Source organism: Lactuca saligna, chromosome 7 (genome assembly GCF_052625555.1).
Source record: "Lactuca saligna cultivar CGN05327 chromosome 7, ASM5262555v1, whole genome shotgun sequence".
NCBI lineage: Eukaryota > Viridiplantae > Streptophyta > Magnoliopsida > Asterales > Asteraceae > Lactuca > Lactuca saligna.
Genome location: NC_136423.1, coordinates 178,408,903 through 178,422,287, shown reverse-complemented (window position 1 = coordinate 178,422,287; position 13,385 = coordinate 178,408,903). Strand labels below are relative to the sequence as shown.

Below are 13,385 nucleotides of genomic sequence, written 5' to 3'. Positions count from 1 at the left end.
ATGACAATCCTTTATGGTCTCTACCATGGGATTAATCTTGATTATGGCTCAGTGTTGTAGGCTCAGTTACTGTAGAGCATGAATTCATCTTCTCGACACACCGAAATTTCTTGTGGTCGTTTTTGGACCTTGGTGGTGCACAGGTCTCTTCAAAAGCTTAATGTTCAAATCATGGCAGATTCTTTGATGGCTTCAATAGCCACATTCCACACGACGAAGATCATCATTACAAACAACTCTAAATTTTCCTTCATTGGATCAATTCCTGAGTCGGTGTATTGAAGTGTGTCTGGGGCGAGTAATATTCTGAAGTCCTACAAGACGAAACCAGTTTCGGATCCTAGAGTGATAACTCATGAAATGCAAAAGTCATTGGACGAAGCTGATACTCTAAAGAAAGGAGGTAAAAAAGGAGATAAAGTGAAAAGGGGAAAAGAAGGTCCATCTTCTCAAGCCCTTACTCCTATGAAAAGAAAGGGTATATGTGCTAACTCTTCGGCTCTCAAGAAGCGAAATCTCAAGAAGATGGCAATGCCCCCTCCTTCTTCTCCAAGCGATAGTGATTATGTTCCTTCTGATAAGGAGGTTGTCGAGAAAACCGACATTGAAGACTCCCAAACTGATGATTCGCTCCACGGTCATTCACATTCACCATCACCGAACCAAGAGGTAAATCTTGATGCTAAAATTCCCTCTCTAACTCCTTCTCCTACTCATACTACTACTCCGGTTACTATCGCTCCATGTCCACCTCCAGTTTCTATCCAACCACCCACTTCTACTCCACAACAAAACCTAGTTTTTACTAAATCCACTACTACCACCACTACATCTGGGCATAATGTTGATGTCAACGCATCTGATGCGGGGGAAAAGACATCAAGTTTTACCACTTCCACTACAACTCTTGTTTTTCCTTAACATCATTGATCAAAGGAATTTATTGGAGCAGCAGGATTTGATTTTGACACCTCTCATTACAGTCCTTTCTCTATTCAAGATGAGAGTGATGAAGATGCCCCTATCACTCAGAAGGATTTGAAAGCCCTAAACGTGAAACTAGATACTATCCTTACTTCTTCCACTGCTTCTTCCAACCAAGCTTACTCTGAAGCCACTGTAAGGGTATGCTTGACACTTTGGTGTAGGAACATGCTGCGAATCTTGCTAAAGCCAACAAAGCAGTTGAAGATTATGCTTAATCTTGTCTACAAGTGACCGAAAAAGTCGATAAATTAATCTCTGACACGAAAGCATTTATCACAGAGATAAACACAGCTGTGACGATAAATGCTTCAAATGTGAATGATGCAATCGTCAACCTCAATGCTTCGCTTCGTAAAGAACGAGAGTCTCTTGAGAAGCTTCGGGCTGATATTTCTGCTGACAATTCTACTTTTCAGACATCTATCTCTTCAAGCCTTTCTAGATTTCTAGAAGATTTAGCTATTGAAAGAAAATTCATGGACGAACTTGCACTTCACACCACTCAACTGAAGACTCAATCAGTTAAGCTCAAGCACACGTAAAAGGAGATCGACAAACTCAAATCTTAGCGAATAGTTATGAAAAGATGTGTGAGTGATGTCAACTCGTTGTTATCCAATCTCCTCGAAGCTCGTGACCCAATCTTGACCATCACTATTAGACAACACCTTGCTGACAAGCTTCGCCCTGCTATTGCTTTGTTAAACAGGTTAGAGGGTGTTCTAGAGGCCCCTGTCCCTCCAGAACAAGTGGGATGGTAAAAATGCTAAGGCATGGGAGAAAACAAAGACTGATAAAGGAAAGAAACCAATGGGTGATGATGAAGAAGATGATGAATATGAAGAAGATCAGTTAAAAAGAATGGATCGTGATCTAGAATTGAATGAAAATGCGCGCATAGCGAGGGAAGCTGAAGAGAAAGAGCAAAAGGAGAAAGAAGCTCATGACACATTGGAATGCAGAAAACTGTTGTTTCCTCTGTGGACGTTGGAGCAAATGATGCATGAAGCCGTTGATCTTCCTAGTGTGCACTGGTTGGAACCGATTGCTTCTTTTGATTTAGATAACACGAATGACTCCCAGTTTGATATGCGGATTACAAGAAGAGCTTTCGTGTTTCACTGTTTTGATATAATAGCCGAAGTTCCCTCTCCAGATACCAAGGTAGATAAAGCCCTCATTGATTTTTATCTCGCTTTTGGTAAAATGCAATACTTAACCTGGAGTGCGTAGAAAATCACAACAGTCAAAGTCATCCGACCCATTGCTACTGGCGGTTTTGTGAACGTCAAATTCAAAGTGACAAGGGGTTCAGAAAATTCCCTGCATAAATTTTCACTTGCAAATCATCCGAATCTCAACCCTCGTGACTGGATTTTACTGCTCAATCTTCTGCTAACCGAAGGGAAAAAATACGAACCTATCATTGCTCATCTGAAGACAATGTTGGTTTCGTACATCTATAAAGTGGCGAAACTCGATATTGAGATTGCCAATGTTATGAAGCGAAAGCCTATTGTTAATCCAATTGGCAAAGCTAGCGATATGAGTGAAATAAGTATGGGAAAAATTGACACGACTCACTTAACTGTCATGTTTCAACGAGGGACTGAAGTTGCTGGAACTTTTGAGAAATGCCTTTTTGCCCTACCTGATAAACATCTGTTTTCCACGACTTGTCTGGAACATGTTTTGGAGATTATCAACAAGCGCAACTTGAATGATGATGCTGTGAAGAGACATTTTAATGACATGATTCACTGGTACATCCTGTTTCGCAGGACTTTGCTTGCTGTGATTCCTAAGCTCTTCAAGACAATCAAGAAGACACAGCAGTGAAGCATCTCTCGCCTCAATTGACGCAAAGGGGAGATTGTTGGGGATATTGGATTGCGTCTTTGGGCTATTTTGTATATGTCCATTATGTACTCGGTTTGGGCCTATCCAAATGTATCTATTATTACGGTTATAGTATTTATAGTGCATGAATGCACCATAGTAGGTAACTGTTGATTGATATTTTATTGTAACCCTAGCACGCCTCTACAGTAGCAATTCTTCATAGAGTTTTTCTAAGGTTGTGTCTTTTTATCATTCGACACCAGTTGATACATCTTGTGTTCTTGTTTTCATATCGTGTTATCTATTTACTTGTTAGAATCTAATCGATCTAAGAGGATTTCATTCCTAACATAGTCTACTATTCGTAAATTAAGTGTTTACTTGATAATTAATTTAAAATGATATATGTGTTATTATAATATCCAATAATACATTAGGAAGATTATGAAAATTACGTTTCCCCATTTTAACCTAAGTTTTGCTTCAACGGACTTTTGTTGACCAAAATTGACAGCAGTCTCATAGGCGAGATGGTGCTACATGTTGGCAATGGAGCAAGGGTTGCGGTCCAAACAATAGGACATTTTGATTTATGTTTACCATCTGGTCCATACTTGACATTAAACAATGTGTGTTTGATTGCTTGTATCACTATAAATATTATTCGAGTTTACCTTTTGAGAAAATATGGTTTTAATTTTCAATTTGCTGATAATATTCAATCATTCTTGTATGGAATATTCTATTTTGAGGCTAAACCAATAAATATAATGTATGAATTAAACCTAGATGACACCTCAAACAATAAATCTCTTCATCATGTTAACACCAAAAGTCTCAAACAAGATTTGAAGCAAACATGTACTATAATATTATCTGTTTTGGACCACGAGATAAAAAAATTCCCAAGAAGGTAACCATCATTTTACCTGCGTACGTTTAATCGTAAAGTTCTTATACGATTTGCTACCTTCACGATTAGATATAAGATAGTGATTTAATTTATTGTTATTTTTTTTATTGTGCACAATGTTTTATTAGAATATTGCATTAAAATGCTTTTTATTGTTTTTTAATATTTTTATATGTTCAAATGACAAAAATTAATATAAAATAATATTTTTTTTCTCAGTAATATGTGATAAAAAAATATACACCATTACATCTTTCAATACTCAGGTGGCTAACCTGAGTGCTCCGTGTGTAGGAGCTAGCAATGTCATCCAAACACCCTTCCTGATGACACTCGTCGCAATTGAAAAATAATAATCACTACACACTTACTACACACTTACCACTACACACTTACTACACACTTACCAGGAGAATGAAAGAGATAGAGGGTGGAAGAAAAGTGAAATAGAGAGAGGGAGTTTCTCTTCCTTGTGACTGTGTGTAGCCCAACTGATGCCAATTTGTTCCACTTGTATCTCAGTGGGTATAGAAAATGATATTTCAATGTTACCACCAATAAATTGGTTGCCACATCAATTTACAAGAATAACTCATAGACCTCTCCGTCTAGCATCACCGCGTTCTTGGCGTGGTGATGATGTGACAATGTGGTGGTGGTGGTATGCACACCATTGAGGGATGAAAGGTTGAAGCATTTTTTGTATGATGTTGTAAGTATATAAAAAAACAAATTGTCTTGCAAAAATACTTTTATTTCAAATAATTTTACCATTGTGAAAACATGATTTTTAGTAAAGTAATATATTTCTATCGACTTAAAAAAAAAAAAGGATCTTATCTCCATCACGAACTGCAAAAAAGTCAAATAAATTCAGTTATACAATCTCCAGCTCCATTAATTCCCGCGTCAGCATTTGACTATTCTCAAGGTTACACCTTTAATTTATCATTTCCCATTTTAAAACATTTTTTATCATTTAAATTCACACGACCAGAACATTATCAAAAGTCCACTACTAAATATCTGTAACGAAAAGCCATAATTAATGTAAGATGAAATGTCACAAACTTTTCCTACTCATCATCTGATGTGCTCATCACATAAAATATTCCAAACAAACGAAATAATATAAAATAAAACGTAACATCACAATCATAAATCTCATCAGAGAAAGTATGTTAATTTCATCATGAGTTATTTTCTTTTAGAATTTAAGGTGATAAATATAAATTTTAAAAAGAAGAAATTAAAATATCCTTCACAATGTGTACATAGAGGATTGATTTTCTTTATAACTAAATCAAAACCTATTTCTCCCCTCCCCTGTTTTCTATTTTATCATTTACAAGAATATTAGTTAATTAAAATTTAAAGTAAAATTACTAACTCATATCATATATCTTATTATATCATATGGAGATGTTAAGATCGATTCGTGGTTTCTTCATGGCTGTAGGTGATGGAACTGTCATATTGCAACGAGGACATCTAGGGTTGCTACGCGAAATAAGCACATACAGCAAGCAACTAGGGCATCCAGCAGCATAAGCCTGAGATGATCGTTCGTTATCATCATCATCATCGATGATCATGGTTTCTTTCATGGAGGATGAAGAATTTGAGGTAGGAGATGAACATGACTTTGAGGTTGAAATTGAAACAGATCGTTTCTTGAATGTTTCTCTTTCTGCTCGTTCAAGTGCGAATTTGACTTTATCAAGAGTGCAAACACTTCTGTAAGCCGGTGGTGATGATGATGATGATGATAAATTGACAAGGTTGAGATCTAAGCTTGAATCATCGAAGAGGTTTAATGGTTTTTTTGAAGATGGAGGAAAGTTGAGGTCCTGAAGCTTTGACACTGTTTGATCGTTGTGGTTGTGGTTCTGGTTCTGGTTTTGATCCGATGATGAAGAAGATGTGTTTGGTGATTTGCATCTCTGGAGATAAACTTTCCCTGACTGAGAAGTAATTCATCATCAGTTTGAATCGATTACATGAATAAAAAAGTAAGTATATTTGGCATTAATGGAATCAACAAATGGATAACTACAGAGTTATTACTACATCAGAATTCAGAAACAAGTACACATCAATGACTGCCATTAATGTTGCATTCCTAACAATCTGCCCCTACTAATTACGAACTACACTTTCCAAACGTTTTTATATTAATAAATTGGAGTGCATCATTAATTGCTCTTCAAACCTTGTTCATACATGCACAGAAATGAATGACTACAAACAACTCATATAATTTTAGAATCCATAATTTAATGAAAACTATCGTTCCTCATTCCACATGAAACATTTACCAATATATATATTTTTTTAAATTACCACGCAATAGAAAACCAATCGTCTCTGTAAAATTAGGTTAGAATTCATTCCAATTGGCATTCATATCAGCAAAAATGCCATGATTAACAAAACAGAACGATGATTGATGATCGATTGACCGATTAAAGCTTGAGTGTTGCAACTTACGAAAAAGCTTGATGTAGGGTAAAATTAGGTCTGAATTCTGAAGCAAGTAAAGTAGATATAATTTACCTTTAAATCGAGACGCTTTTCAAAGCCGGAAGGAACATGTAAGTCGAGGTCCAATTCCTTGGAGGAGTCGTGGTCGCAACCACCACCGCCTCCGAGCAAGTCACGAGTAATAAGAGCCGTTGATTTAGAATCATTCATTATCCCTTGTTGCTGATTCATTATCGTACATAGATAAGTTACGTCGGTGACCATTCCTTTTCCGATGAAGCTAAACAGACAGGTCGGCGAGATACGGCGGAGATAGGGCGGAGGAAGTTGAAGATAGAGCGGAGAGAGAGAGGGGGATTGAATTTGGGAATGAATAATGTAGTCCGTTACATGAGTCTATATAGGGGAGGGTGGAAGAGAGGAGACCATAATTATTGCTAGTAAATTTGCAATTAATGAATACCTTCTCCCTCGTATTATTATTATTGATCAATATTAAAATCTACTCCAACCATTAACTACATTAGATATGTTTTTTATTTTCGTAATAAAGTATAACACATCATCTATAAATATAACATTTAATACCTATAACATAATTTAAAAAAAATTAATATAAATAAATGTAATACGTGACAAAACAATCGTGCTAAATAACGGATCGGGTTAAAATGAGTTTGGGTTACAATAAATAATTTAATGTACTAGTTGAAGCATGCTTTGTATTGATAGAGGTACATCTAATACAAACTTAATAGGTTAATCAAGACTAATGATTTGTGGGTGGGGGAGGGGGGTTTCTTGGAAATTAAACTATATAGTATGGGTTTTTCTTATTTCAAGTTTTCTCAATAGTACCTAAGCTTCATAGTTTCATAAGTTTTTTTTAGAAAAATATATTAAAAAAGCTCAATGCTTAGCAAGTGACTAAGTCATACTTTCATAAGTTTATAGTGTAAAATTCAAGTTGTGGCTATTAAAATAAGAGTTGGTCCATATTTTGTGACTTTAGATTAAAACATAAGTGATGGTCATTTGTGACTTGTGAGTTTTTAGAAGTATTAATGTCTTCCCTCATTTTCATTTATATGATTCTTGAGAGAAGAATGAGAGAAATTGTTTGTTTTTAAGGAACAAATGTGATTTTGTCGTTGGATATTTTGATCTAGTTGAACTCTTCGCTCAATACATTTGCATGATTGCTCGTTACGAGGACAAAGAATATGTTCTCGACGAGAAGCTTGAAAAGATCAATCCGGAAATCGCTACCCTCGAAGAAATGGCCGTCTTTGAGGCCCATGAGCGTGATGCAACGAAAGTTCATTGCATTATGCTGGCCACTATGAATCTTGAACTCCAAAAGTCCTATGAGGACATGTATCCCTATGAGATGCACCAAGATTTGTTGGGGAGGTACCACCAAAGCGCAAGGCAAGAGCGCTATGAGATCATCACCAACATGATCACCGCTAAGATGGGGAGTGGAGAGTCTCTAACCTCGCATTTGCAAAAGATGCAGAGGTATATTAATCGTCTTCGCAAGTTAAATGTTAACTTTGGGGAAGATTTGGCTATCGACATCATTCTCTACTCCTTGCCCTCGTGCTACAACCAATTTAGGATGACCTACCATATGAACAAAGAAGAGGTCACCTTAAGCAAACTCCGAGGTCTCCTGAGGACTGCTGAGAGAAACCTCAAGGATAAGTGTGTTGCATCAACTCCCATTCCACCCGCTGCTCCTGTTTTGGCTATTGGGCAAGGGAAGGGCGAGAAGAGGTAGGCTCCTTTAAAGAGCCACCACAAGGGAAAGCCCCAATATCGTACCTCTTCTAGTGGAACCAAAGTTGGTTATGCTAAGCCCAACTCAAACCCAAAAGAGGTAGAGTGCCACCACTACCACAAAATATGGCACTGGAAGAGAAGCTGCCCGGAATATCTACAAGCCATCAAGGATGGGAAGATCATGTCGTCTTTTGCAGGTATTTACACAATCAAATCTAATGATTCATCGCATGCTATTTCTTGGGTTCTTGATACAGGATGTGGTTCTCACATATGTTCTGATTTGCATGGACTAAGAAGAGATAGGGATGTGGAGTGTGGAAGAATAAAACTAGTCATCGGGAACAAAAGATCATCGCCTGTCACCAAGATTGGAGTGTATTCTTTAACACTTAGTAATGGATTAGGTTTAGATTTAAATAATTGTTTCTATTCGCCAGATATGGCAAGAAACATCATTTCATTTCATGGTTTGTTTAGACAAGGATTTAGATATTCGTTTGATAATGAGAAAGCTTCGATTTATGCTTATCTAAATGGTGTTTTATATTTTGAAGCATTATCTTGTAATGGAATTTATGAAACTGTTATGGTTATAGATAACCTAGGAAATTATGTATTGTGTATGGATTCTTCCAATAGTATGGATAAAGCATGCTTGTGGCATTGTCGTCTTGGACATGTTAACAAGAAACGCATAGCCCAACTCCAAAAGGATGGAGTGTTGGATTCATTCGACCTTAGAGACGATGACGTGTGCGAGTCTTGTTTACTTGGAAAGATGACCAAGTCACCCTTCTTTGGCACTTGTGAAAGGGGTGAGGGTTTATTGGATCTCATACACACCGATGTGTGTGGGCCCTTTAGATCCACCATAAGGGACGCGAACCGCTTCTATGTGACTTTCATTGATGATTATAGTAGATATGGGTATATTTACTTAATAAAGCACAAGTCAGAAACCTTTGAAAAGTTCAAAGAGTTCAAACAAGAAGTGGAGAATCAATTAGGTAGGAAAATCAAGATGCTTTGATCTGATCGAGGAGGAGAGTACCTAAGTCTTGAATTTCGTGACTATCTCAAGTAATGCGGAATAGTTTCGCAATTGAAGCCGCCTAGGACACCGCAGTTGAATGGTGTGGCTGAGAGGCATAATCGAACCCTGCTAGACATGGTTCGTTCCATGATGAGTCGTGCTTCACTACCTATCTCATTCTGGGGGTATGCCTTAGAGACTGCCGCCCATATCCTTAACTTAGTCCCTAAAAAGAAGGTTGCCAAAACACCTCACGAGATGTAGACACGAAAAGTTCCCTCATTGGCACATATCAAGGTTTGGAGTTGCGAGGCTTTCGTAAGACGAGAGACTCACGACAAGCTCAAACTCGTAGTGAGTGGTGTATTTTCATCGGCTACCTGCAGAAATCCATTGGATATCTCTTCTATAGACCGAGTGACAATGTTGTCTTCGTTGCGAGGAGAGGGGCTTTCCGAGAGCGAGAACTCATAAGCCAATGGGACAGTGGGAGGAAAATCTATCTTGAAGAGATTCAAGAGTCGAGCGATGAAGGAACCTCTAACGTTGGCGCTCAACCCGAGGAGGAAACTCCGGTTGAACTGATTGGCGAATCCTTACCTCTTAGATGTTCCGAAAGAGTTAGAGTTCAACCCCAGTTATATGGTTTTCATATTACTACAGAAGGGGATACGTATATTAGTGATAGTACACTAATAAATCAAGATGAACCTAATAGCTATAAGGAAGCCATGGCAGGCCAGGAGTCTGCAAAATGGAAAGAGGCGATGGACAATGAAATTTAGTCCATGTACGACAACCAAGTTTGGAATTTGGTTGACCATCTTCCCGGACGTAAGACGGTTGGGTGCAAGTGGATCTTCAAGAAGAAGACTGACATGGATGGGAATGTGCACACGTATAAGGCGCGATTAGTTGCGAAGGGCTTTACTCAAACTCTTGGAGTTGACTATGATGAGACTTTCTCACCAGTTGCTAAAATAAAGTCTATTAGCGTGATGCTAGCCATTGCTGCATTTCATGATTATGAATTATGGCAAATGGATGTCAAAAACGCTTTCCTTAATGGGAAGTTGGCTGAGGATGTTTACATGGCTCAACCAGAGGGTTTTGTCAATGTGAAGCATCCCAATAGAGTGTGCAAGCTTGAGAAGTCAATTTATGGACTTAAGCAAGCATCTCACAGATAGAATCTTTGCTTAGATGAGAAAGTCAAAGAGTTTGGATTCGTACGAAGCGAAGATGAATCATGTGTGTATGTCAAAGCTATTGGGAGTATAGTCAGCTTCCTAGTAATGTATGTTGATGACATACTACTCATAAGAAACGACATCCCGACACTGCAAGAAGTTAAGTACTGGATCGGGAAGTGCTTCGCTATGAAGGACCTCGGAGATGCTTCCTATATTTTGGGAATAAGGATAGTGAAGGTAAGTGGGATTGAAGCCCCTGAAAATATGCCATGGTGTATAAAATGGGATACAAATAGCGAAATAAATTAAGAAATAAAGACAAAAAGATTATGAAAGTAAAAATATAAACAAAGGGAAAGCAAGACACACTTGTACACATAAGCATGTTAGATGAAAAGTTGAAGGGAAATTATCACAGCAAATCAACTCACCACCATCACCACACAACCCACACCTGTCATCATTTTCATCAATTTCCTCCACCTCCATAGTCCGCGTGGCACCTGTCTTAACCATATATTCAGCTGACCAAGCTTCTAGCTGGCACAAAGTGAACGACTTCCCATAATCCATAAATAGATTCAAACACAGGATTTTTACACAAAATCCCATTTTTGGTAACCAACCCATCTTTCACAACTAAATTATCTACTAGATTCCTGTATTGAATCACTTCATTTACATGAATAACCCTAAAATCTATCAAGCAGGACAAAACCGTCCTTACACCAAGACCAGACCACCTCCCTTCCATGTGATTTTGACCAAACTTTATTATACTTCTTGGATGCAATACACATCTTCCTTTTGTACCCTTGTATTTCCTCTGACCTTTTGGGGGACATGGTTTTTTCTTTATAATACCTATGTTTTTTAAAACAGCTGAAAGTAAATAGTCATCATCGTTAAGATGACAATTCCAGTTCAGTTTTTTTTCTCTTTTTCATGTCCATAATGGTGATCGGATTTCTTAGACCTTGATTTTTTACATCTTTCATAACTCTCTGTATTAGTTTCAGTAATCTCATATATCTTTTTTGATTTCTTGTTTTCTCTCAATGCAAAAGAAGAACCACAAATAAATTCGGTGTCGATGTCGATGTTATCATCATCATTAAGGTTGTTTGTTTGACACAAAATGATATCTGAAGAAAATGTAAACAACAAGATGACATTATCTTTCTCATGTTTTTCTATAATCTTCGAAGGAAAAACAGTATCATCGATCGAATAAAAATCCACAATACTTCCTATTGTTTTGACCTGTTGACCTTCTTTTAACATGCGAATGGTTTTGTCAAAAACACAGCTTTTGCAAAAGGATCAAGTAAATACCACCAATGAGCTAAAGCATATGAAGGTTCCAAATTTCTAAGTTGTTCTTCTATTTCTAGTAAAGTATTGGTCAAATCGGTGTGGAAGTCGGTCAAACTGGTCCACTGTATGCCATCACTCTCACCAACAACATAATTTGCATCTTCAATTACCTTTAACAAATGGCTTGTTAGGTAAAGATTATTATGTATGTTATTTCAGTTATTATCTAACCTTGAAGAGCTACCTATATATATATATATATATATATATATATATATATATATATATATATATATATATATATATATATATATATATATGTCTTGTCATGTCTTTTAAAATCAAGAATGACATTGACTACAACATACTAAATTTATTTTATGAAATGATTTATATTTATAAGTACATGTACATTCCTCTTGGGGGATCTGGAAGGAAGCTTTTAAATGTGTGGGTTGTCTTCACATTTGTTGCCATATGACATGATCTCGAATGGTATATAATTTTTGTGGAATTTCACTTTTAATTTTGGTGGAAATTATCACCACGTAATCTCTTATCATTCGAGATTCCATTCCATGGCGTGTGTGTTTGCTTGCCAAATGATGGACGGAATTCAATTCTGTCTGATTCCTTCAACTTCTATGTTTGTCGGTTAAATGGATATCACAATTCCTAGAAGGAATTTGTTTTTTTTGTTCAAAGACCAAAATACCCTCATTATACATACATATAACAAAAATAAATAGTTCGAGATTCGAATTCCATGAAATTTGACTTGTGGTTTTGCAGGCTGATAACGTATTTAAGGAGTTTATTTTGCGTGACCATAGTGCAGTTGATGGTGCTATCACAGTTGTGTGTCTCACGGTTTGTGTTGAATAAAACTACCCTAATCTATGTTCCTGAAATAACAACACTTCCAAGGGGACCAATGTCCACGGATATGCTAACCATTTTGCCATTATATCTATTTGGTAGGTGGCTAACCATGTGGGCTTTGTCATCGGACCATCGGGCATAAGTTGGCTAAAATATGTATTTCTTCAGACAGAAGATTTCTATTTCTATTTCTGTTTTCCCCAAATTATTGCACATATCTACTTGGAGTTGATAAAATCAAATTTTGTTTTCTTTTTCCAGGACTACCCACTCTTTTTGGCTTGCTTGTAACATTTTATGTGGGAACAAAGGTAAAAAAAACCATCAATATTCTACACCCTCAAATGCCCACCGTTCATTTTGAGCGTTTGATTTCGGGCAAAATTGTAATTTTTTTATAGAATTCAAGATACCATTCCATGGCATTGTTGATTGCTAAATGGACGGAATTTCAAATTCCATGTTTGATGGATTTCACACCATTCCAAAGGGAAGGAATTTGATTCCATTCTTACTTTTGACTATAACTTGGAATGCTTTTGGAAAAATTGGCATGCTTCCTTTAACAAATGCCATGCCAGGAATTTGATCTCGAATGGTATTTAATTTTGGCTGCAAGAGATGAGTTCAGAAGAAGAAGAAGAAGAAGAAGCAAGGTTGTAACTATAGTTCAGGTACTATGGATAAATTATGTTTGTAAAGTATTTAAGAAAATGATTAGAAACAAGGGTGAATAAGCAGAAATCAAATCTTACACTTTAATGTCTATGGAGACCAAAAGTAGCAGGAGAGAATTAAGAATTTTGAAGCTGGTGAGTGGATTTTCTGTAAAAAATCTAAGTATTATATAATACAATTTTATCTAAGTGCTTTGAATTATAAGAATAAATAGTAATTAAAAAATTATAATATGTTGTCACATGCTGCAAAAGATGCTGGAGCCCTT

General features: G+C 36.8%; 1 protein-coding gene across 1 annotated transcript; it reads right to left on the bottom strand.

Moving 5' to 3' along the window:
* Window positions 1-4,962: 4,962 nt before the first annotated feature.
* LOC145006373 (filamentous hemagglutinin transporter) lies at window positions 4,963-6,612 on the bottom strand. Its single transcript, XM_078965460.1, has 2 exons — window positions 6,299-6,612; window positions 4,963-5,706 (listed from the first exon to the last, which is right to left on the bottom strand). Exons 1-2 carry the CDS (start codon window positions 6,488-6,490, stop codon window positions 5,155-5,157), a joined length of 744 nt encoding a protein of 247 aa, XP_078821586.1. The 5' UTR covers window positions 6,491-6,612; the 3' UTR covers window positions 4,963-5,154.
* Window positions 6,613-13,385: the final 6,773 nt, after the last annotated feature.

What these genes read in the sequence shown, in the direction of transcription:
- LOC145006373 (XM_078965460.1), bottom strand. Translation starts at nt 6,490, where the DNA reads ATGGTCACCGACGTAACTTATCTATGTACGATAATGAATCAGCAACAA. An exon ending in AAAAGCGTCTCGATTTAAAG is followed by an intron (nt 5,707 to 6,298) that starts GTAAATTATATC and finishes ATTACTTCTCAG; the next exon opens with TCAGGGAAAGTTTATCTCCA.